At 36.5% G+C, this 24,876-nt stretch overlaps 1 protein-coding gene across 1 annotated transcript in view; it reads left to right on the top strand.

Moving 5' to 3' along the window:
* The window catches only part of TRPC1 (transient receptor potential cation channel subfamily C member 1), a 47,528-nt gene that overhangs the window by 3,427 nt on the left and 19,225 nt on the right, over window positions 1-24,876 (top strand). Inside the window, exons 3-9 of the mRNA XM_074963833.1 lie at window positions 1,515-1,616; window positions 3,597-3,799; window positions 7,003-7,134; window positions 9,976-10,171; window positions 11,646-11,982; window positions 18,665-18,804; window positions 23,298-23,441. Of these exons, the coding sequence (XP_074819934.1) occupies window positions 1,515-1,616; window positions 3,597-3,799; window positions 7,003-7,134; window positions 9,976-10,171; window positions 11,646-11,982; window positions 18,665-18,804; window positions 23,298-23,441 (1,254 nt within the window). The remainder of the gene's footprint in view (window positions 1-1,514; window positions 1,617-3,596; window positions 3,800-7,002; window positions 7,135-9,975; window positions 10,172-11,645; window positions 11,983-18,664; window positions 18,805-23,297; window positions 23,442-24,876) is intronic.

The following is a 24,876-nucleotide window of genomic DNA, read 5'->3' as shown; positions in this document are numbered from 1 at the left end:
CTCTCTTTGGAGTCTGTTTTTGAAGTTTTTTTGCTGAAGAATTGCCACTTTTAGGTCTGTAATCGAGTGACCAAAGAGATTGACTGGTTTTTGAATGTTATAATTCTTGACGTCTGATTTGTGTCTATTTATTCTTAAATCAGACGTCAAGAATTATAACATTCAAAAACCAGTCGGAGAGCACTTCAGTCTCTTGGTCACTCGATTACAGACCTAAAAGTGGCAATTCTTCAACAAAAAAACTTCAAAAACAGACTCCAATGAGAGACTGCTGAATTGGAATTAATTTGCAAACTGGACACCATTAAATTAGGCTTGACTAAAGACTGGGAGTGGATGTGTCATTACACAAAGTAAAACTATTTCCGCTTGTTTATCCCCCCCCACTGTTCTTATCAGCTGCTGGAAATGGCTCACCTTGATTATCACTGCAAAAGGTCCCCGCTCCGCTCTCCTGCTGGTAATAGCTCACCTTTCCTGATCACTCTTGTTACAGTCTGTATGGTAACACCCATTGTCTCCTGTTCTATGTGTATATAAAATCTCCCCACTATATTTCCACTGTATGCATCCGATGAAGTGAGCTGTAGCTCACAAAGGCTTATGCTCTAATAAATTTGTTAGTCTATAAGGTGCCACAAGTACTCCTTTTCTTTATTCTTGATTGTGTGGTTCTCTGACATCATCTACAATTGTACCAAGCCAAATAGAGATATTCCAGGCAGGAATTATATTTTGTGTTGCTAAAACAGCAAGGAGCCAGAGACTCTTCCTTGATCCTTCTTGAATGGTTTGTGTCTTTTTCCCTCATTCAGACAGGATACAACATAAGCATTTTAAATAGTCCTCAACATTGGTCCTTCTGTCACATTTCTTTAAATTATATCTTGTTTCAACTCCTTCAATCCAGGACCTAGGAGTGAAGTTTGTTGAGGGGGATCGCTTTCCTTTTCAGATCATTGTTGGTCACTCTTGCAGTGGAACAAAACTGTCACTAGCACCATGTTAACTCATAGAATGACCCAAAGATTTTGAATCTTCACCCTATATGTGGTAGAGTGGATGGATAATGTTGATTAATGCTGCAGATTATGCATTGTTTTAGTAGGAGACACTCCTGGGGATTTAGTACAGACTTCAAACTACAAACAGTGTCTTTGCTTAGATTAACAAGGATTGCAGGTTTGTCCCTGGAGAATAGTAATGCGGGAGAAGCTTGTTTGTATTAGTTTTCTATCTTCCATTATGCTGTTTTTAAGATCACTTTTATTCTATAATGAATTTAATCTGCTCCTGCATATTTCTTATATCTGCCAAAAATTGTAGTGATTTTTCTTTTGCATCTTCATCATTTTATGGCAGTCTTTTTAAAAAAAAAACTCTCTAGTTCTTTGTAATGTATTTGAGTACATCATTTGCTGTTTAACTTCAAAATCCTACTTTTTTTTTTTTTTTTTTGCATACTGTCTATTTTACTGTTGCTTCAGATTTAACCTCCTATTTTCTCTCTTCAGTCTACAGATGCACTTTTGGTGGCGATTGACTCAGAAGTGGTGGGAGCTGTTGATATATTACTTAATCATCGACCAAAACGATCCTCAAGACCAACTATTGTAGTTAGTACTATTAATTCTTGTTAATTTTAGTTGGTACACCAGAAATTTAAAAAAAAAAAAATCCTCTAAGGCTAAGAGGCTGTAAAAAATTAACTGAAGACTAAGGTCTAAATTCAGTCCTGTTACAGATGCAGATCTTCATATGAGGATCTTGATTTGAATAGTATATTTACACTATTAATTTAAAGTTAGTGTTAACTATCATATTACACACATGAAAAGTAAAAAAAAAAGATGCTTGTAAATCCTTTTTGTAGTACAAATTATTGGCAGGTCTGACTGAAAAAACCCAGTATATTTGGGGTAAAACTTCACTGAATTTAAGATTCACCTGAAATTTCTACCTTCATTTAAAAACTAATAATTTGAGATCCTTCCTTACAATCACTAAATATCAAGGTGCTTTAAAAAAGTTTTACTGAGTGGAAAAACCTTGTAATGAGTAAGCATGTCTGTAATGCTGCAGGAGTGAGTGAGGTGAGTATGCATGTGTACACGTGCACATTACAAATCAGTTGTGTATAGCTTCTCTGCACCTGAATACTGGAATGGGCAAAAAAAAATCACTCGAAAAAAAATTTACTTAAAAATTTAAAAAAAAATACTGAATTCTATTTTTCTATGGGCAACTTTAAACAATTTTCTTTCCTCATAACAAGATTCTCATTCTGACAGTTCCATGAGGACACATACTACACGTGTGGAAAATGTTTTTAATCTTTTAAGTTTTCTTCCAAGAGGAAATAAAAAAGGAAGAGACACAATGAAATAGGGCCCTTAAAAGAAAACAGTTGGAGTTCTTATGTATTGTACCAGGCTATCTCTCTCAGAGCTACAAAATGGTTGAAATTTTTTGTGCAAATAGCTCATGAATACGTAAGTGGATCTCATTTAACCTTAACACTGTTTCCTTTCAATGTAGTATTCCTTACAATTTATGTAGCTCCGAGCATTCCCTGTTGGTACAGTACAAAGCAGAATTCAAGGGAGATTGCCTGTGGGTAGGTTATGAATTGCATATTTTATTTTGTGTTAGGGATGACTGACTCTCAGATTGCGGAATGAAGCAAAGTCATGAGTGAATGGAGCATGAACATTATCTTCTCCAACTCATGAACAAAAAAAAAAGTGTGATACTGACCACCTGCTTTTGTTACGAATTATAAATTATTTCCTCCTTCGCAGCCAGGATTCCCCGAAGTTCTGAAGGACTCTTATTTTGCTAAAGTCATTATCACATGTTTCTCACAATATGTTGAGGAAATAGAGAAAGTAAACTTTCCTTTAAGTGGGAGTTACATTATAGAAGGGGTGAGCTCCCATTTTAAAGTAAATTAATTAAAAAAAAAAAAAAAGACCTGAGTATGGACATATAGAATTTTATCAGAGAAGTAATGGAACATATAGAGAGAACTCCTTTACCAAGGGAAACCGCAGCATTTTTTCCCCACATCGAGGTCTGTCCAAGTAATGCAGGTTGCAGAAATTAAATGTTTATTCTTCATTGCTCATATGAATTTTGTATTGGTGAAAGGCACCAAAAATTATTGCCCTAGAGACTAAAAGTTCTTTCTTTATCCTCAGAACAGGTGCAATGTGAGGAGCAGCTGAATAGTCTTTCCATACAGCTCTGCTAATGTTCTTGAACCCTAACTGAGGGACAGTTTTTCTGGTGATGAGAGGGTTCAGTCTTCATGGCTTTTTAACCCTTGTCCTTTTTGCTGACTATAATTAATGTGTATATTTGTCCTCTGAGAACTGAAATGAGACAATAGTGTAATTGTATCTTTGGAAGGCAGGCAATTTCCAATATTTAGATAGCTTACAAATTTGTGAAATCAAGATTATTGGTGGGGGGAATATTTTAATCAGAACTTGACTTGGGCCCATGTTGATCAATCATGTTAATTATAACTTATAGATAAACATTTTAATAAAGTTGCATGTGATAATCTAAAACTTGTCTAAATGTTATTTTAGAAACTTATGGAGCGTATTCAGAACCCAGAGTACTCAACAACTATGGATGTAGCACCTGTCATTCTAGCTGCTCATCGTAACAACTATGAAATCCTTACTATGCTGTTAAAACAGGATATATCTCTACCCAAACCTCATGCTGTTGGCTGTGAATGCACCTTGTGCACGGCAAAGAACAAAAAAGATAGCCTACGGCACTCCAGGTCAGAAATAGCAGATCTTGGTAATAACAAAAAATCCTCAAGGTATACCAAACTACATAAATCTGTAGCATCATTCAGAGTCAACATGTCTCTCTTTAAGTTGGAATTTAGAGGTGTATTTTATCTCATATATTTATTTGGGGATAGATTGAGCTTGTATGCTTTGGTGGAGGTCAGTGGGATTTCCTCGGTTTCCCTCTGTGATCTGAAGGTGTTTATTCAGATTTGTTTTAAGTATGTCTTTTTGTGAGGTGTTGGGGGTCTTTGGGTGCGGGAGCCATAGAAATGAAATTTTCATTTAAAAATACTTCATTTTTATTAACTAATTTCATGAAGGAAAAAAAGAGGAAAAAATTCATATATAGTAAATTATCTAATTTCTTTCAATAATTGTAATTTATGCTAGAAGGAGGGTTGTAAGACTAAGAAAACAACATTTTATCGGAACTTAATTTGGAAAACGGAGAACCAAACGTGTAAAATTAAATGGAATATGATATTTTACATTTTATGTAATTATGATGTAAGGGTGCAAATGGAAAAGCAGTTTGCTGACTCAAACAACAAATTTTATTTATTAAACTCAACAAAATACTTCAAGACTGGAAATAATTAGATATTTGAGGCGTTTACAGAATAATTCCCATACATATAAAGGTAGTATAAGTGGACTGTAGCTACAGTCTTACATTTTGAGCAACTCCTGTGTGTCTAAATGGCTCAAAACTAAACTGAAAGCACTGGTATTGGCATTCAAATACAAAGGGCAATATTCTGATACCCTTACCCATGTTGGGTAGTACCTTACTCCATGAATATTCCCGTTGACTTCAGTATAAGTAAGGATATCAGAATCTACACCAAGACATTAGTGACTTAGGCTATGTCTACACTATGGACCTTACAGCGACACAGCTGTACTGCTGCAAGGTCTCCCGTGTAGCTGCTCTATGCTGGCAGCTCTCTCATGACCGCATAATTAAACCACCCCAATGAGCGACGGTAGTTATGTTGGCAGGAGAGTGTCTCCCACTGACATAGCGATGTCCACACTGGTCCTTTTGCCGGTGAAACTTTTGTCGGTTGGAGTGGGTGTTTTGTTTTGATTTTTCACGCCCCTGACCGACAAAAGTGTAGACATAGCCTTAGAAATACCTAAGAAAGTTACATATAGATGAAACTGAAATGAACTATTGAGATTTGACAACTTTGTTCCAGAGTGGAAGTGTAAAGGTGGTGTGGAAGGTATGATGTACGTGTTTTGGAACTGTGAAATTACATATAAATTTTGCAAAGGGAAAAGCAGTGCTGTAAATGAGATTAACACACCTACATTTGCTGCTTTCTCTGGACTTCAGTATTCTGACGTTATAGAAATTGCTGACACTTCCTTTGCAGATACAATGTGGATTACATGCACTAAAACTCTAATTGTGATGATAATTTAAGAGAGCTAGTATTAAATATAAATTACCGCATTTACTGTTTTTTTTCCCCCTAATTGTTCTCGTGACACTTAAGACTAGAGCACAGTGGATCAAATTATCCTCAGAGCTCTGACCTTTTGAAATCTTATGACAAATTAGCGTGTGATTTATTTTTTAAACATTTTGCTGGTTGCTGTTTAGTTCAATATAATCAGTAAAAGTTGTAGTGTTGATGGAACCTAATATTCTCAGCTGCAGAGCCTGAGCTGGAAAGACTTTTACTAATTTTATATTCTAGTCTTTAAAAAAGTTTTTAACTAGGTTTACATCCTCTCCAACTGATCTGATTTGCATTTGAGTGAAACACTTATTTCCTTGTCTAATGGAAATAGTTGTTAATGGATCAAAAATCAATTTCTAACAGGTATTTTTAAATTGGAATTTATCCTTCCAGTTTCCAAAATAATTTTTACATTGCTTTTTAAAGATCTTTGATGGAAATCTTGGTAACTAAAAACTTTCTTGGATTATGTTTATGCAATGGATATGAAGTTTATTTTTATTGCACTTATAGCCCATTAATTTTCCTTTAAAGTTCATACTTATTTTGCCTACTACAACAATCTGATATTAGCAGGATGAGAATTACTGGTCATTACATAGATGAAGAGTATTTCCTGATCATTCCCCCACCACACAAGATAGTCTTTTTTTTTTTTTTTTTTTTTAACCTTCCTCATAGCAACCCAGAGTTCTGGCTAGTTAGTTAAGATAGTTAAAAGGGAGGGAAAAACAAACACAAAACTTTGTTGCAACTTGCAGCTGGTGTCCAGTGCATTTAGACTGAATGGGTAACATGCTCTTGGGGTAAAAAATTGAGCATGGAACACAGGAGGCTACTGGTATCAACCTGGATTAGTTTGGAATGAGGGTGGTCTTAAATCTCATACAAGCTAAGTCACACTAGTGAGTACTCTCATCTCATGAACGAGGGTATGGTATAAGGATGTTGTCTCCCTTCCCTCTTGGTTACTGTAGATAGTTTTACCATACTGGACCCAAATAGCTGCTCGGTAGTTGAAGATAGAGGCATTTTGCTTCCCGTTCTCCATTGCTTTGAGGTTCATTTAATAAAGTTGAGGCTTCTGCCCCATTTAATACATTCCTTTTGACTTTTTCTGTGTGTCATGATTAATGCTATGTGACCTTGCACCTTTGAAATTCATGTCATTTACCAGTCCTGCTGTCTGATTGGAACAAGCATTACTTTAACTGATGTCTTCTGCTGCGGTACTGACTGTGGTTGGAATAGCAGTGAGGAGAATAGAGCAAGCCAGTGTTGCAGCCTTCCTATGATATAAACTCCATTTAAAATAATGGGAGTTCTTCATATATGAAGGACTGCAGAATTGGACTCAAAATCGTTTCCTCCTTTGACACATCACATTAAATGTTTCTCACTTGAAAATTCTAAGTGACCCAGTATGTTGTCTTTAGGCCTAAAATCAAAATCAGCAGGCATAAATGCTCTGGGAGAGTATAAATGGAACTTTAATTTCCTTTTGTCCTTTTGCAATGGACTTCAAAGTAGATGTGAGCACCGTACCTAGTGAGATTTATGAACCCGCCCACCCCCCGATTTTATGGCTGTAATCTCTCTTTAAATTAGTTTTAGCGTTTCCGAGATTTCAGGACGTATTGTGATTTGCAAATGCTAATCAAATGAAGCGTCTTCATCTTAAGAAGTTGCCTTACTCTCTGAACCTTTTGTCTCAGATTTCGTCTTGACATCTATCGTTGTTTGGCCAGTCCTGCCTTAATAATGTTGACAGAGGAGGATCCAATCCTGAGAGCTTTTGAACTTAGTGCAGACTTAAAAGAGCTAAGTCTTGTCGAAGTTGAATTCAGGTAGGAATGAAAAGAAATACAAACTTACTTTTATCTCTCTCTCTTGTTTTCCACATAGCTCATGTTTTTGTGTTTGTTTGGCACTGTAATCAGCTATTAAAAAAAAATCAGATTGAGATTAATGGTGGGGAATGAATTAAGACTGATGAATAATCAAACCCATTTTAAAAAGTAGTTACAACATTGCTGAGCAGTGTCTGCCAAAACTTTTTCATTTTGCCATAATGAGGCTATGTTTACACTACCCTTTATGTCAGCAAAATTTGTGTCGCTCAGAGGTGTAAATATTCCATGAGAGATCTTACAGTGGCGCAGCTGCATCGGTACATCGATGCCACTGTAAGCTCTCTAGTGTAGACATAGCCTTAATTGTTTGATCCTTTTTAGGGGGTAGGCACTTGAGTGTGTTTAGTGTCATCAGCTTTTCACCTCCCCAGATCTGAGTTGAAATTTGAAGTGAATTGATATTAAAAACTAGTTGGACACCACAACACTTAGTTCCTAGCCCACACAATTTCTAGGTTACTCATATCTCAAACATATTCTGTAATTTGCCAGGACTAAGATAACAAGGAATTCTGCAAGTCAGGATTGGGGTTCATGTACACACTATACAGCACTTGTCCACATGGAGCCCGACTCAGGTTTGTTTGTTTTTCTCTTTACTTACTCTATATGAACACTAAAATGTAAAAATAAATAAATAAATATTTGATACCAAAAGCGCCATGTCTATATTATAAACTAACAAGCCACATGATTTTGTGTTAAACTAATCAGGCTTTTTTTCCTGTTAAAAATTTCAAAATATTTGGCGACTGTTAATTACCACTTCTATTTAAAGTATTCATATAGAGGTTGGATTTAGCCTTTCGTAAAGAGATGGGAATAAAATGATGCAAGTAAAGAACTGCTGCTAGATGTTAGTTTATAAGACCATTAAGACTTAAAGCACAGGCTTATTGTAATAAGGAAAAACTGTAAAGACCCTGAAGACCTCCTGGAGCTGCAGGAGGAGCAGATCTGAGATGCGGGGGACAGAATTGATATGATATGGGAACTTGGGGGACAGAATTGATTTGGAATTGGGAGGGGGCAGGAAGAAGTGGAACTGAGAATTCCTGCAGCAGCGGCCAAAATCACCTTACTGTACATTTGGGAGAGTTGGCGATGCCAATTGCCTATCTGTGGGAGGAGGTGAAAGTTAAAAAATTGCAATATTATTTGTAATATTGTAGTAGTCTTGGCATAAACTGATTAAAGAAGTTTAGGCTCTGCCTTGACATTGCTTTTCATACTGAAGTTACAGCCCAGTATTTTAATATTCTGTTCTGTTATGAGATCTGCTTCAATACTACAACCTCCAGTTACATTGTGACCAGTAGCGGGAGTATATTTCTGATATAATAGATTAACTTGTATCTAATTTTTGCTGTCTGTTGTAAATGGAGATCTCTTGAGAAACTCTCCTTTTTTATAAGGATAATACATTAAACTACTATTTTAAACACATCAGTGTATTTTTAAAATACAAGGCTACTCTGCAAAAAGCTACTTATTTACCATTATTAGGTACATTTAAAAAAAAAAAAAAGTTCAAGTGATTTAAAAAAAAAATCTTTCATGCATTGGAATGGCTGGTCATAACCACATCAGAAATTTGGTAAAAGTTGTACTGTAGTAAAAAAAAGTTTAGGCTTTACATTTGAATTGTTGCATGAGTCACATGGCTCTTCATAATTCTCTTCAGAAATGCTTTTCTGAGCACACAGTCTTCAATTTCTTTATCTGTATTGCAGCAAAAATGCAGAGGTTGTATCTTAGTCACAATTTTTTAAAAATAAAATGGTTGAAGGAAAAAAGTGAAATCTGTGAACAAGGAGGATACAAATGGAACTAATTTAAAAATTTTGTTTCAAGGTTTCTCTCTGTCCTGTCTCCCCATCTCCCTCAGACACAAATACTTCACTATTGTATTCATAAAGGATCAGATGATGATTTGAAAGATCCACTTATAGTTCTGTTAGCTTTCTCCCTGCATGTTCACATCCATTAAACTACAACTTGCTTTCTTTATATTCCCTGTAATTAAAAAGGGTTGCAGAAATGTAGGGGATAACTATCTATCTCAGCCATCATTTCCTAATCTCATGTAGATATTTTCTTGTCCATGGCAAAATATCAATATCCTAAATCTAGTTTCTTCGTTTGGGCACTATTCTCTCTCAGTGAGGGTTCAGCTCTTGCTCTTATGTCACGATAACTTGTATTGAAGTATATTACATTCCCTGGTGAGACTACCAGAAGGTGTGATTTTTCTCTGTATCTACTAATTTAATAAATCAGTTCCAACAAATAGCCTTAACTTTCAACTGATGGGATTAAAAAAATTCCTACATAAGAAATGGTCAACTTTTTCCCATGCTGTGAATTATTGTAAGAAGATTAGGTGACTATTAGTAAATTTTTATGAGGGAGACTGGGAAGTGTACATTTTAACCTGTGGAGATTTAAACTTTTAAGTTACAAGTAAAAAGAAGGCAAATATTACACTACAACTCTGTTTAGTAATTTCACCTCCATAGATCTGTCAGATTAGGATACAAAGGATGGTGCACACAGAATTGAAATACGTTGTTACACTGGAAACTTGCATAGACTTGTCTTCACTGTGAATGGCTCTAGAAAATGCTGTTGGCCCCTAATTTTATATAACAGCTTCATATAATTCAGTTTTGTGAAGCATATCTTTCTGTCCCCCCACTTAAGAGAGATAATTAATGTGTATATTGAAGTCTGAGTCAGAGGTACATTAATATCTGCTACTTTTGTATTTTCTAGAAACGATTATGAGGAACTAGCCCAGCAATGCAAAACCTTTGCTAAAGATTTGCTTGCACAGGCACGGAACTCACGGGAACTGGAAGTTATCCTAAACCATACAGCTAGTGATGAGCATGTGGACAAACGAGGATTGTTAGAAGAGAGGATGAATTTGAGTCGCCTAAAACTTGCTATCAAGTATAACCAAAAGGAGGTATGTCTGTCTCTCTGTGTGTGTGTCTCTCTCTCTCTTAATTTGTTATACATAGGCTTGAAAGGATTAGTTTTTTATCGATAAATTTAGATTTCACTGTACACACACAAACTGATGAAACAATATTTCCTTCAATGGTAATCAAAATTTACAGATAGCAAAGTAAGAAAAATTTGAAAGGTCATATAAAATTAGGACTGTTTTTAAAAACAAAACAAAACCAAAACTAGCTATAGTGAGTGAATTTTCCATGCTTAGGGCCATAGTGTCATAGAGTTTAAGGTCAGAAGGGACACCAAATAATCTGATCTGACCTCCTGTATGTCAGAGGCCGCCACCATCACCCAGCACTCGCACACTGAACCCAACAATTAGACCATAGTATTACAACCCACAGGAGACTGGACTATTATGTGCAACAGATAACTGTTAAGCAAACATACAAAAAGTATTTCAGATGCACTTCTGTTTTTGATCATACCTTTTTTACCATTGTGATTAGATGAAATATAGCATTTATTTTTTTCCTGTGTGGTATGAGAAAAGAGCCATCCATCCTTCTCTCCCTCATAAATAAATATTTTATTGCTGGCAGGTTTGTTATAGTGAGAATTTTTCGTGATAGGTTTTTTGAACTACTATGGTTGTGAAGGAGGAATTATTTTTTTCTATTCATCTTGAAATTAAACTTCAAACAGTACTGAAATACAAACAGTTTCTGACACATGTACTTTTCTAACAGAATTTTTGTTTAAATCAGTTGATCTACATAATATTTCAGACTGAAAGTTCCTGGTTGTGTGGGCCCTGTTTTAGCAAAGCACTTAAAAACAAGGTTAACTTTAAGTGACAGCTTAAATTCTTCGCTGAATTAGAGCCATAAAAATTAAAAAGTAGATCTGACTAGTATGGGATTACTTGGTCATTTTAGCCCTGATTCTGTAAAGCATTGAAGGTCCTTAATTCCTGTTAACGGCAAAGACAACACAATGCACAACACAATGGTGTTAGTGAACTTTGGGGGCACATAGTACCTCACAGAATCAGTCCCATAGGAAGCAGCAAGTTTTGGAGAATGGCATGGCTCTTAGGTCTGTATAACAGTTTTCTAAATGATAAAAAAAAGAAACAGCTAAATCATTCTTAATCTTACTGTTATCCTGGCCTCTCAAGAAATCTGTTCTTGATATCCATAAAAAAACTAGTGCTGTGGAATCCATGTTCTAAACTTGTGGGTGGGAAAGGAGGTGAAAGTAATTCATATTTGTGATTATCTTACTAATATTTTCCTTTTGTCTCCATATTAACATTTTAAAAAGTAACATTTAAAAATTATTCTTTCAAGATAATTATATCTACTTGCTCAGCAGAAAATGTGTAATACAGTATGATCTATAACTGACTTATGGCTTGAATATAGATTTTTAATAATGGTTTCCTTAATCAGGGCTTGTTTTTTTTTTTTTTTTTCCAGTTTGTTGCCCAGTCTAACTGTCAGCAGTTTCTCAACACTGTGTGGTTTGGACAGATGGCAGGCTACCGACGCAAGCACACGTGTAAGAAGATTTTGACTGTTTTGACAGTTGGCATCTTTTGGCCAGTTCTGTCTCTCTGTTACTTATTAGCCCCTAAATCTCGAGTAGGTCGAATAATTCACACTCCTTTTATGAAGTTTATTATTCATGGAGCTTCATATTTCACGTTCCTGCTATTACTTAACTTGTATTCACTGGTCTACAATGAGAATAAGAAGAATACAATGGGGCCAGCACTTGAGAGAATAGACTATCTTCTGATAATATGGCTTATTGGTAAGTATCAGATGGATATAAAATTAGACAAAAGGTTCTGACATTGGCTATTTCATTGATCCAGCAATAATGTTGTGTGCTACACTGTAGGAAATGAGAATTCCAATCAGTGCTTGGCTGGAGGATAAAGGGTGAAGGAAGTGACATACTTATGATCTAATATTGTAGCACTTCTTAGTAGTAGTCAAAGAAAGTAACACTTCATAGAGCTCCCTGCTAGATGGAGTGACCAGGAATGCTATTTTGGAAGGGTTGGTAGAATGCTGTTTCAGGCAAGAATGATTATGTGGGATATGGTTTGGGATGTTAAGATGATAATGTGAGAACTACGTATTTTAACTAAGTTGCAGGACTGTTTTCAATAATGACATAAAAAAAGTAAGCACATGTATTCCTGGTATGATTAGTTACTCCCTCCATAAGAGATAGTGAGAGATTGCTAGTGATTTTTTTCATTGATGCCAAATTGAAAATTTAGAGTTCAGAGATCATCTTAATTTTTCAACACCCTTTTCATGACTGGGTCATTTTGTTTATTATGTCGGCTGTTCAGCCATTGTGAGCCAATAGTATATTTTGGTCAGCCACCTACAAAGCAGCTGTTTAATTTCTGCTAGGTCCTGCTTTTCTTTTCTTTTCTTTTTTCTTTTTCTTTTTCTTTTCTTTTCTTTTCTTTTCTTTTCTTTTCTTTTCTTTTCTTTTCTCTCTCTCTCTTTTTTTTTTAACAAAAACGTAACTTTCATTTGGAATTTTTAAAGTGATCTTGGTTCTCTCGTGACTTGGGGCAAGGTTTGAAGTTAGGCTGATGTTTGATAGAATTTCAATATTGGTAGTTAAAAGTTTCAAAAGGTAGAGAAAATGTAATTAAAAAGATCATATTAAGCTTCTTGGAAAAACACATTCAATTAAAACTTTTCATGCACTTTATGCAAGTTGATAAAATTTATCTGGGTTGAAATACTTACAGATTCTTGGAATAAATATGTATTTATTTCAGCTCAATCAACTCTTCTATTTCTCTTCTATTTCAAATTGATTTTTGTTACTGTATGAGATGTGGGTCTCTGGAGCCATGAGGATTTACCTATATTTTCCCTACTCAAGGCCCTTTATTGATGCAGCTTTTTTTTAAAAAAAGGATGGAATTTGGTCCAAGTGTTTGCTGCTGAGCAGTGCAAAATCTCTCCCTTTTAAGGTTTAAATAGGAAACCTCTACAGCAGTCTAGTCCCCGACAACCCAGGGAGGGGGAGGCCACCAATTGAACCCAGTTTCCTGTGTGGCAGTATAGAAAAAGATTGGTAACTTGGCCTTGCATTTCCAGTTCTGCAGTGTTTGAGTTTTAGTTCAATTTCACATAAAAGGTAGAGCCACTGCAGAACTGGAAAATGGCTTAAGAAGAAAAATATTTGTTTTTAGTCTCTTATGTAAAATCCTCTTATTCAGTATATGAAAACCATTGATTTTTTTCCTCTTTCTCCTTTTGTTTTCTAATGCTATTTTAAATTTGTCTCCATTGTATGTACTTCCTTTTTATATACCAATATCATTGATAATATCAGCACATCCCAGAGAAGCATATTTGCAAGTTAATTGTGATTGGTGCAGAACCAGTAGAGGGAGTACAGATACTGCTTTTGAGTAGAGTAGGTCCCCAAACTTTCACTGTTCTGTTTTATGAATTTGTCAGCCCTTTTTTAATGGTTTTCTTTTAAAGTTAGAATCTCTAGGACTTTGAGAACCAGATTCTAACAGCCTTAACATATGTTAATTCTTAAAAGACTATAGACAGACATGTAATCTATATCCTCATTTGTTTGATTGGAAGTTGGTAAAATGCTAGTGTTGAAAAGTTTACAGTTTTTGTCTAAACTGATTCTGTTACTTTTAAAAATATATACTTTGTGAGGTGATTCTGTTGAATGTCTAGAAATCTAAAAACTGTTCAATTCATAAGCATTTTTAAACCGTATTTACTCAAAAGTACCAGCAAGTAATATCACATTGTGGATTGGTGTTAGTATAGGTATGTATTAGGCCTGTCAAACGATTAAAAATCGCAGTTAATCGCACTGTTAAACAATAATGGAATACCATTTATTTAAATAGTTTTGGATGTTTTCTACATTTTCAAATATATTGATTTCAATTATAACACAGAATACAAAGTGTACAGTGCTCACTTTATATTTATTTTTGATTACATATATTTGCACTGTAAAAAAAACAAAAGAAGCAGTATTTTTCAATTCACCTAATACAAGTATTGTAGTGCGATCTCTTTATCATGAAAGTCCACCCAGTCTTATTTCTTGTTCAGCCAATTACTCAGACAAACAAGGTGGGTTACAATTTGCAGGAGATAATACTGCCCGTTTCTTGTTCACAATGTCACCTGGAAGTGAGAAAAGGCGTTCTCATGGCGCTGTTGTAGCCAGCGTTGCAACATGTTTACATACCAGATGTGCTAAAGCAGTGTTTCCCAAATTTGGGACGCCACTTGCTCAGGGAAAGCCCCTGGCGGGCCGGGCCAGCTTGTTTACCTGCCACATCCGCAGGTTCGGCCAATCACGGCTCCCACTGGCCGCGGTTTGCCGCTCCAGGCCAATGGGGGCTGCGGGAAGCAGCACGGGCTGAGGGACATACCAGCCGCTGCTTCCCGCAGCCCCCATTGGCCTGGAGCGGCGAACCGCGGCCAGTGGGAGCCACGATCGGCCGAACCTGCGGATGCGGCAGGTAAGCAAACCGGCCCGGCCCACCAGGGGCTTTCCCTGAGCAAGCGGCGTCCCAAGTTTGGGAAACACTATGCTAAAGATTCATATGTCCCTTCATGCTTCCACCGTCATTCCAGAGGACATGCGTCCATGCTGATGACAGGTTCTGCTCAATAACAGTCTAGAGCAGTGTGGACCGACACATGTTCATTTTCATCATCAGATGCCAGCAGCAGAAGGTTGATTTTCTTTTTTGGTGGTTCGGGTTCTGTAGCTTCCTCATCGGAGTGTTGCTCTTTTAAGACTTTTGAAAGCATGCTCCAGACCTTGTCCCTCTCAGATTTTGGAAGGCACTTCAGATTCTTAAACTTTGGGTTGAGTGCTGTAGCTATCTTTAGAAATCTCACATTGGTACCTTCTTTGCATTTTGTCAGATCTGCAGCAAAAGTGTTCTTAAAATGAACATGTGCCGAGTCATCATCCAAGACTACTATAACATGACATATACGGCAGAATGCGAATAAAATAGAGCTGGAGACATATAGTTCTCCCCCCAAGGAGTACAGTCGCAAATGTAATTGTTTTTTTAACGAGCGTCATCAGCGTGGAAGCATTTCCTCTGGAATGGTGGCCGAAGCATGAAGGAGCATACAAATGTTTAGCATATCTGGTACGTAAATACCTTGCAGTGTCGGCTACAAAAGTCCCATAGGAATGCCTGTTCTCACTTTCTGGTCACATTGTAAATAAGAAGTGGGCAGCATTATCTCTTGAAAATGTAAACAAACTTGTTTGTCTTGTGATTGGCTGAACAAGAAGTAGGACAGAGTGGACTTGTAGGTGCTAAAGGTTTGCATTGTTTTGTTTTTGAGTGCAGTTATGTAACAAAAAAAATCTACAGCACTCGACCCAAGATTTAAGAATCTGAAGTGCCATCCAAAATTTCAGAGGGATGAGGTGTGGAGCATGCTTTCAGAAGACTTAAAAGAGCAACACTCAGATACAGAAACTACAGAACCCGAACCACCAAAAAAGAAAATCAACCTTCTGCTGGTGGCATCTGACTCAGATAATGAAAATGAACATGTCGGTCCGCTCTGCTTTGGATCGTTATCGAGCAGAACCTGTCATCAACATGTCCTCTGGAATGGTGGTTGAAGCGTGAAGGGAATCTTTAGCGCATCTGGCACGTAAATATCTTTCAGCATTGGCTACAACAGTGCCATGTGAATGCCTGTTCTCGCTTTCAGGTGACATTGTAAAGAAGAAGTGGGGACCATTATCTTCTGCAAATTGTAACCAAACTTGTTTATCTGAGCGATTGGGAGAATAAGAAGTAGGACTGAGTGGACTTGCAGGCTCTAAAGTTTTACATTGTTTTATTTTTGAATGCAGTTATTTTTTTTTTTTGGTACATAATTCTACATTTGTAAGTTCAACTTTCATGATAAAGAGATTGCATTACAGTACTTGTATTAGGTGAATTGAAAAATACTATTTCTTTTGTTCTTTTACAGTGCAAATATACGTAATCAAAAATAAATATAAAGTGAGCACTGTACACTTTGTATTCTGGGTTATAATTGAAATCAATATATTTGAAAATGTAGAAAACATCCAAAACTATTTAAATAAATGGTATTCCATTATTGTTTAACAGCGCGATTAATTGCGATTAACTTTTTTAATCGATTGACAACCCTAATAAATTGTAAAATCAATATAATTTTTTAGTAAGATTAGGAGTGATGATAATTTTAATCCATAGGTGGAAAGAAGCCTCTTTAAGGAAAAACAATAGACCTAGCATACTTAAATCACCTCCAGTATAACAGATCAGGCCTACAAGTAGAGACTGTGCACTAAAGATATGTAGCATGCTCCATGAGTAATTCTATGAGTAACACGTATTTGAGGAGATTTTGTGTCTGGACAAGGGGAGGGGTGAGTTAATGGGTACAGTTGAGCCAGACCTCTAGTTAAATGACTCGTAAAGACAAGGGGTAAAACACTTAAGTGACGGAGGCTTTCAAGTCAAGGTTGAAATTGGGATTTAGGCTGCTAAGTCACTTAGGGACAGATTTTTGGAAGTGTTTAGTTGCAGGTAGGTACTTAGTGGGATTTTCAAAAGTGCCTAGGCACTTAACTCATATTGAAAACCGTGAAGGGAATTTGTTTCTTTGTTGTGAGATAAGATTGAAAGGGAGTGATTTGTAACTCAGACACATTACTAGTACCCAACTAAGATCTTTTTTTGAGATTAGTAAATCTTAATACTTTTAAGTATTTTAAATGTATATAAATGGGTTATTTTGCATTTGTTGTTGAATCATATAAGGAGATACATACAGAATACATGCAACTTGGGATACCTCCAATAAAATATATTTTTAAAAAGTACTAAAATTAACTTGGAGGAGAAGAATTATGTTATTTCAACCAATCATTAACTAACTTTATCTTGTCGGAATTTGGAGCATTGGTATACTTTTTATTGAATCAATACTGTGTGATCATAGCAAAAATTCTGTTTTGACTCCAAAACTTAAAGTTAAAAGCAGGTTTTTTATGCTAGATTAACTTTTCAGTATTTTGAGTGCTATTAGCCCTCCCTCCCAAAATAATCAATCCAAGACAAAAAAGCAACAATCTTATACTTCTAGACAAATGATGCAACATTTTTAGGATTTCCTATACTACCGTTTTACACCGTTAACGTCTTTTGTTAACTAGGTCAGTTTTAGTTACACATTAAACAATTTTTGCAATGTACAGACAAAACACCCCAAAACTAAGACTCATAACCAGGAAGAATAGGTCTTTTACCTTCTACTTTTGGCTGTGGCAGTATGTGTTTTCTGTTCTGCTTGGCTCTAATCTTTTATCATCGCAACATATTTCTTACTGAACAACAAGGAATGCCCTGCAAAAAGTATTTTAGGTTATTTATCTGACTTGCCTTTGCTTTTGTTGGACCAAAGTTTTAGAAGACTTGCAAAAACCTGTGCCAAGTCCAACAGTTTTCAGTTGCCAGTAATGTAAATGCTACTTTTCTTCTAATTTTGAATATAGTAGCAAACATCTGAATTATCCAAATAATCAGAAGAACATTAAATAACTGATTATTTGTGTATCTTAAATGTGCAGCTGTATTTCTACAAAAGGTCCTTTGAAATTATGAAATGGCAGGTTGTGATATGAATATTCACTCACTGAATTTTATTAGCTGAATTTTTCTGAATCAGTGTAAAGTGGTTAATAATGGTAGAATTTAACACCTAATTGAGGTCTATGACTCAGTAGTGAGGGGGAAAAAGTTCCATTGAAGACCTTAGATCTCTTTGTGAATAGGCTAAACCTGTACATTTTGCAGGGTAAAACCAAAAACCCCTTGTTTCCTGTTAAGTTACCTTGAATCAAATAGGTAGGAAAAATTTCTGTTGAGTCATTAACCTTACAGGAATTATGATGCTTGTAGCGAGAGAAGTTTAGTTTTAAGCTGTTTTTTCTTGGGCCATTTTCTAGTTCAAATACATTCACAAAAATGTATTTGTAGCACAGTGTGATGAGGTTCCAAGCTTTCTGAAATAAAGTTGACTTTTTAAAATGTCAACTGTAGTGAGGCTTTGGACTCTTGTCCTAAACCAGACTCTCCTCTTCCCCCTTATTAAAGATAATTTTCCTCAGCTAAAGAGTTGACTTGTGGAAGGTAAACATTTATAATTACTTTATCATTATAAATGATGATTACTGCACTGTTGTACTTTATGAGCAAACTCAATACTATTCAGATAGATGTACAAAATTCCCCCCTTCCTTCTTCTCACTAAAACACTTTGAAAAGAAGTAGGTGGCCTTATTTTAGTTTAAAAGCATAACAAAACACGCATCGGGAACACACTAGAACTAGTAGAAAGCCTATACAGTGTAATGCAGTGACATCTTTTTGTTTGCTTTTTCTCTCCACCAGGAATGGTGTGGTCAGATGTCAAAAGACTTTGGTATGAAGGCCTGGAAGACTTTTTAGAAGAATCTCGTAATCAGCTTAGTTTTGTCATGAATTCCCTCTATTTGGCAACCTTTGCTCTCAAGGTAGTTGCTCATAACAAGGTGAATATCCACGACTCAGATCTCAAGCTGAACTGGGGCTGATTGGGGGGGGGAATACAGAATTTTTTTTATTTTGAGAAGGGCTTAAGAAAAATAATTCTGCAGTCCTAAATACTTAAGGCCATAGTTTCATTTTAGTCTGCACATATTTAACACTGATGCAGAACATAAGCATGTGAGGGGCTAGCAGCAGTTTCTATTTTGAAATTATAGTTTTGCTAGATGTCAGGATGTTTTGTTGCATTTGCTTAAACTCCAGAAATGGGGTGTGAACTTATGCACGTGCCCCTGTCTGAAATTGGCACATCAGCTACCCTGATTCTTTAGCGTTTTAGTGAGAACTAATATTGCTGGACACTTTCCGATATAAAAAAAAAGTGCTTGCTTTTTTTTTTTTTAAAAAAGAAACTCTGACACCTCAGTTGTATGCAGCAGGCCTTTTAAATTCAGCAGGGAGAAAACCCTGAGGCCAGAAAAGTGCCTTTTCTTTTCTCCATAAAATTCTGTTGGCTGAGGTGTATAACCTTTGAAAATCACCATTTCCTTTCTGTTGGTTACATCATCAGCAAAGTTTTGGCAGCATACAGAAATAACTGAACATGAATAATCTCAAAGTCTGGGCTAATGCAGCAGCAGACACTGCAATGGGAACCTTATAGCAGATCTCCGCTCTGGCAGTTGGGAAGGGAGAGAACCTGGTCCGGCATCCCTGAACCTAGCACATGGTTCATCTCCCCTCCCCGTGGGGGGAAATCACATGGGAAGGAGACTTCTATTTCCTGGGGGGGGAGGCAGAGTGCCAGGCTGTCCCTGACTACTTGGCCAGATCCAGCAAATAGGTTTGGTGGTCATTCCCCTGCTGGGAAAACAGCCTTCTCCTGCTTCCAGATAATTTAGTTATCTTGTAGTTCAAGATGTGCTATAGTGTTGAAAAATCAGGGTTCAAACCCAAGTGATGACACATAAGTTTCTTCAGTGGTACATGACAGAATTTTTTACCCTTTCCTTTTAAAAAAAAATCTAGGAAATTACATTACATTTAACAAACCTCATTAAGATTGAAAAATCAAGTATTCGGATGTTAAGAAATACCAGAATGCAGGTTGCCACTTCAGCCTTCATTCCTTAATCCACCCTGCATGTGTGTGCATTATGAAGCAGCCTTTTGTTACATGATCACATACTATTTTTTCCATGGGATCGCAGTCTCATTTAGCATATAGGATAGATGGTGTTCAGGGAGTGAATCAGGATTATATAATCATTGAGGCTGTTTGAAGGATCCGTAACTCATTTGCTCTGTAAGGTGTGTGGAGAATAAGGTAATAGACTGCATGAAGAGAAAGGCTTGACTTGTCATTAACGTGAATGCCACCTAAGAAAACTCAGTTCTGTCCTTTCCGCGCCACAATCTTGTATTGCTCACCAAGTCACTTACACCAAATTTCTGACAAGTGGCCTTTTATGCTGTGTTCCTCATTTTCTGTGTAGCTATCTTGAGATAGCTGGGGCCTGACTTGTAAATGTGTTGAATGTTCATAAATGAAACTGAAGTCAATCAGAGCTATGAATGCTCAGTAATGCTGGCAATAGTGCTTGCAACCCCTCCCATCATGATATCATCTGTAGACTTTATAAGTGTACTGTATGCCATTTTCCAAATCATTTATGAAGGTATTGAATAGATCTGGGACCAGGACAGATGTCTGTTGGACCTCACTCATTATGCCCTTCCAGTTTGACTGTGAACTGCTGATAACTACTCTCTGAGTACGGTTTTCCAATCAGTTGTGCACCCACCTTAAAATGTTTGTGATGCACTTGGTGATGAGCACACTAGGAAAGACCATTAGAAAATGAATTCTGTATTCACTGCAGGCATGGATGGTGTGCAGTAAATAAGGCAGGGACCACTAATTGAATGATGAAAATAAAAAATATTGAACAGCTTCCTCATTTCCTACTGGGGGAAGAAAAAGCTTTCAGGGTTGTAAAGCCTCATATGATTATTCATGGTGTCTTCATCCTCTTCGGATAATGAAACAATAGACAGACAATCATTACCGGTACATGAGACTATAATCACAAACAGCTTCTGCCCTTCCTGAGGAGTTGGAAAAAGAAGTAAAATTGCAGTCATTCAGAGAGAGTCCTCTGACAAGAAATACGAGGATCATTTTCTTATTTGCTAAATACAGAAATATTTTTGTAACCTTGTCCTCTGATATTTCAGTCTGAGAATTATGGGAGGCTTTTCAAGAGGGATGCTCCTCTACAAACTTCTAGTCCATACAGATCCACCATTATTTTGAACCCTTCTGTTGTACGCAGAAGTCTAGTCTACTTCCAAGTGACAACACTGTAATGTCAGCATTAATTGTGTTATTGCTGATAATTTTTTAGAGGACAGAATTGTTTTAGCGAGAGGTAGGGTGGTCCAGTCTTTATGTTGCTAGCCTGGAACTTGGGAGATCTGGGTTCAATTCTTACTCTGCCACAAACTGCTTGTGTGGACTTTGTCAAGTCATTTAATCTCTACATGTCTTGGTTCCTCAACTTTAAAATGGGATAATAGCACTTCTGTACCTCACTGGAGTGTTATGAGGATAAAAATATTAGTTTGTGAGGTTGCCAGATATTAGGGCCCTAGATCAGGGACTGTACCAGGGCCCAGTGTGGTAGGTTGTTCATGCACATAGTGAGAGTCCCTATTTCAAAGAGTTTACAATCTAAATGGACAAGACAGAGTAGGAGGGAAAATAGTATCTTAGATATAATGGGAAAGGGGAGTTTGAAGTCCATGGGGCTCTGAAATGAGAATTGCTACAGGGAAAGAAATGCAGAGGGAAAACAGGAGAGAGACAAAGACAGAGAAGAAAAAAGAAACTAAAAAAGGATGAAGCCAAAGGGTGGGAAACAAAGGCCAGAGATAGCACTGGTATTAAAGTTGATATATTGTCCCATGGAGTGCTGAATGTGATATTGAACAAATAATAACAAAGCAATTCAGTTACACATTAAGGTCATAGTCTACCCTTGGACATTTGCAAAAAGTTCTGTTGGGAGCTTTACTGTGGATTGAGGGGAGTAGTTAATCCTAAATTTATACCTCTGGTCAATGGACAGTAATTAGAAGTGGAATTATGATCTCTCCACCGAATGAGGTTGCTACCCCTTATCTGGCATGTACAAGAGAATTTGGTTTCAAAGAGTAGGTGAGCTTAGTTTTGTTTCTCCTGTTTATTTCCTCAGTTAGAAGAGTTGGTGAGTTTGGGAACTGCTTATTGAACAACGATTTATTCAGTTCTCACCAGTTACATAGTTCAAAATCCTGCATCAGAAATTCTGGTTTCGAGCTGTAGCACTGTTCTGCATTATCATCCCTTTCACCAAAACCTGAACCTCTCACAAAACTCTTTGTTGCTTTTGAGGTTCTTAGGATGAGTTTTTTAAGTATTATCTAGGAAGATCTTGGGGTTGGAAATAAACCTATGTGCTGTTACCTCTGCTTGGCTGTCAAAAGAAACCTTCCTGATGGATCAAATTGGCCATTAGACATACTTACTTCTCTTCTGGCAAAATTCTTCCTCAAGACTCAAAAGCTTATTCAATCAGAGCATTCTCCATATCATGGACAGAAAGAAAGACAGCATAAAGAAATCTGTAGGGCAGCTGTTTGATCACTGGTGCATTCCTTCATCTTTCAGTATAAGTGATCCTGGGTTGGATTGCTGTCATTTGGGCCAGACATGCTCCTGTCTGCAGATGCAGCTTTCTGCCATACCATAGTCTTATGGCCTGCCATTAAATAATAAATGCCAAAATTATTTATGTTCACTCCTGCCTTTCCTCTCTTTTGATCTTTTTCTTACTGCTTATGATTTCTCAAGTGTGACCTCTGGAGAATGGCAGATAACAGATGTATGAAGGATAGAAGTGTGTGTATACTCATAAGACATCCATCATCCTGAAGGAACCCAATTATCCCTAAGTCCTCTCCCCTTCCAAAATTGGTTAAGACCTGCAAGTCTATCATCATTACATAAGTTGGTTTGTTCTGTGTTTTACAGTGTTTTTTTACTTACCGTTATTTGTTTTACAGTAGTGCCTATATCAGGGCCCTGTGTGGTAGGTGCTGTTCATGCACATAGTGACAGTCCCTATCTCAAAGAGTTTACAACCTAAATAGGTAATACAGAGTAGGAAGGAAAACAACACCCGGAGGAGAAGTGACTTGCCCAAGCTCACACCGTATAGGTGAGTGGCAGAGCCTTGAATTGAACCTCAGTCACCTGATTCCCAGTTCAGTGCCCTATTTACTAACCACTCTGGCTTGTATCTGTATAAAGTGTTGTTTTAACTACACAGAATACATTGAAGGCAAACTCATCATTTATTGTAGAATACCTTTGAATTACACTTGTGATAGATTCTTCTTCTTCTTTTTTTTTTAATAATGTAAGTAACTTCAACATTTTCTTTTGAAACTCTAGTTCCATGATTATGCTGATAGAAAGGACTGGGACGCATTCCATCCTACATTGGTGGCAGAAGGTCTCTTTGCCTTTGCTAATGTTCTTAGTTACCTTCGACTCTTCTTCATGTATACAACCAGTTCTATCCTAGGACCACTTCAGGTAAATAATATTGCTGTCAGAGAAAATGCTAGTCTTGATCTTGTACATATGTATTATGATATAGTCTTTAATTGCATGATCATATACTATTTTTTCAATATTCCCCTACCTCATTCGGGATACAGGGTGGACACAAGTGGTATTGGTGGGGGATTAAGATTAAATCTGGCATTTCCTAACTTTAGTGCTTGACTTTTTCAACCTACCATTCTTTTAACAGATTTATTTTGGCTCTGTAATAAAATGTAGCCCCTTAATTGTGCTCTGAAAAGGAAAAGTAATAGAAAGTTCACATGCTGAATTTTAAAAAAAATTCAAGATAGAAGTTACTTTAGAAAGCACATTTGTGTTTTGTAGCCGATTAATGTTAACTACCTCTTTCTATAATCTTCCCAAACAGTTCTTTTCTCTTGTCTTTCTCCCTCTCTAGCTATGGTTCTGTATCTCAGTTATATTGCTATTTTTCTTTTTATTTGTTTCTCATTTTTCTTCCCCACACACACGTGCTCACACAATGAAAAATCATTTGAATGCTTTCAGGCAGCTACTTAACATAATGATGTTAAAGTAAGAGTATTATGTTTATAGTACAAATACACTGAACATTAAAGTATCTCCTATGTTTTAAAGAGGTTTGCTGTTTAACATACTGGTTTATGTACTATATCTTTCTTATGTAATTTTATTAGGCAGCTATGTAGTGAAGTCAAAATTCTGAGTAAACAAATATAGTCAACAGTCACCCTATTCAGTTTCACACTGAATCTTATGTTATTACTGTTGACCAGTACAACTTGAGCAACAGCTCTTAAAGTTTTTTCCAAAAGTAGGTCACAAGTTCAAATAGTAGTAATTAAACATGGTATGGCACCCCAACAGTGAAAAATGAAGGGAAGCTACTGTGTTCTGTTGGCAGTTTGAGATATTTTGAAGTACTGAATCGTTTTACATGTTGGCCTATAAAACCTATTTTAAGAAAAATGTCAATTATAAGTTTATTAATACTAGATATATTAAAAAGAGCATTTTACAAAATTTGTTTTTGTATACTAACATTTTCAGCTTTCAAGTTGTCTACAAATTATAAACACTTGGAAAGATATAGTATTGACTATAGTTAGAGTAACAGGTACTTGGTCTGTGTACTAGTTGCCTGGTCCACTGTACTCTGAAGAAAGTGCCTTTTTTTTTTTTTTTTTTTTTTTTAACTTCCATGCAGCTTTCATGTTTTGGGGGCATAATTTTGTTTTGCTGGGTTTTGTAACTTGTGTTGAAAGGATAGAAATTATGAAATACTAAATCTGACAGCTCTTACTCTCTGTCCTAGGTCACAGCTTGGTACAGAGATCCCTTCCTTTTCATATAGTCCAAAGATGTATACATCCTATAAAATAGCAGTGTACTACTAATTCTGGATCCAATGGGGGAGGGATAG

Source organism: Natator depressus, chromosome 9 (assembly GCF_965152275.1).
Source record: "Natator depressus isolate rNatDep1 chromosome 9, rNatDep2.hap1, whole genome shotgun sequence".
NCBI lineage: Eukaryota > Metazoa > Chordata > Testudines > Cheloniidae > Natator > Natator depressus.
Note: the sequence above shows the minus strand (reverse complement) of the source record. Positions and strands in the feature narration are given on the sequence as shown.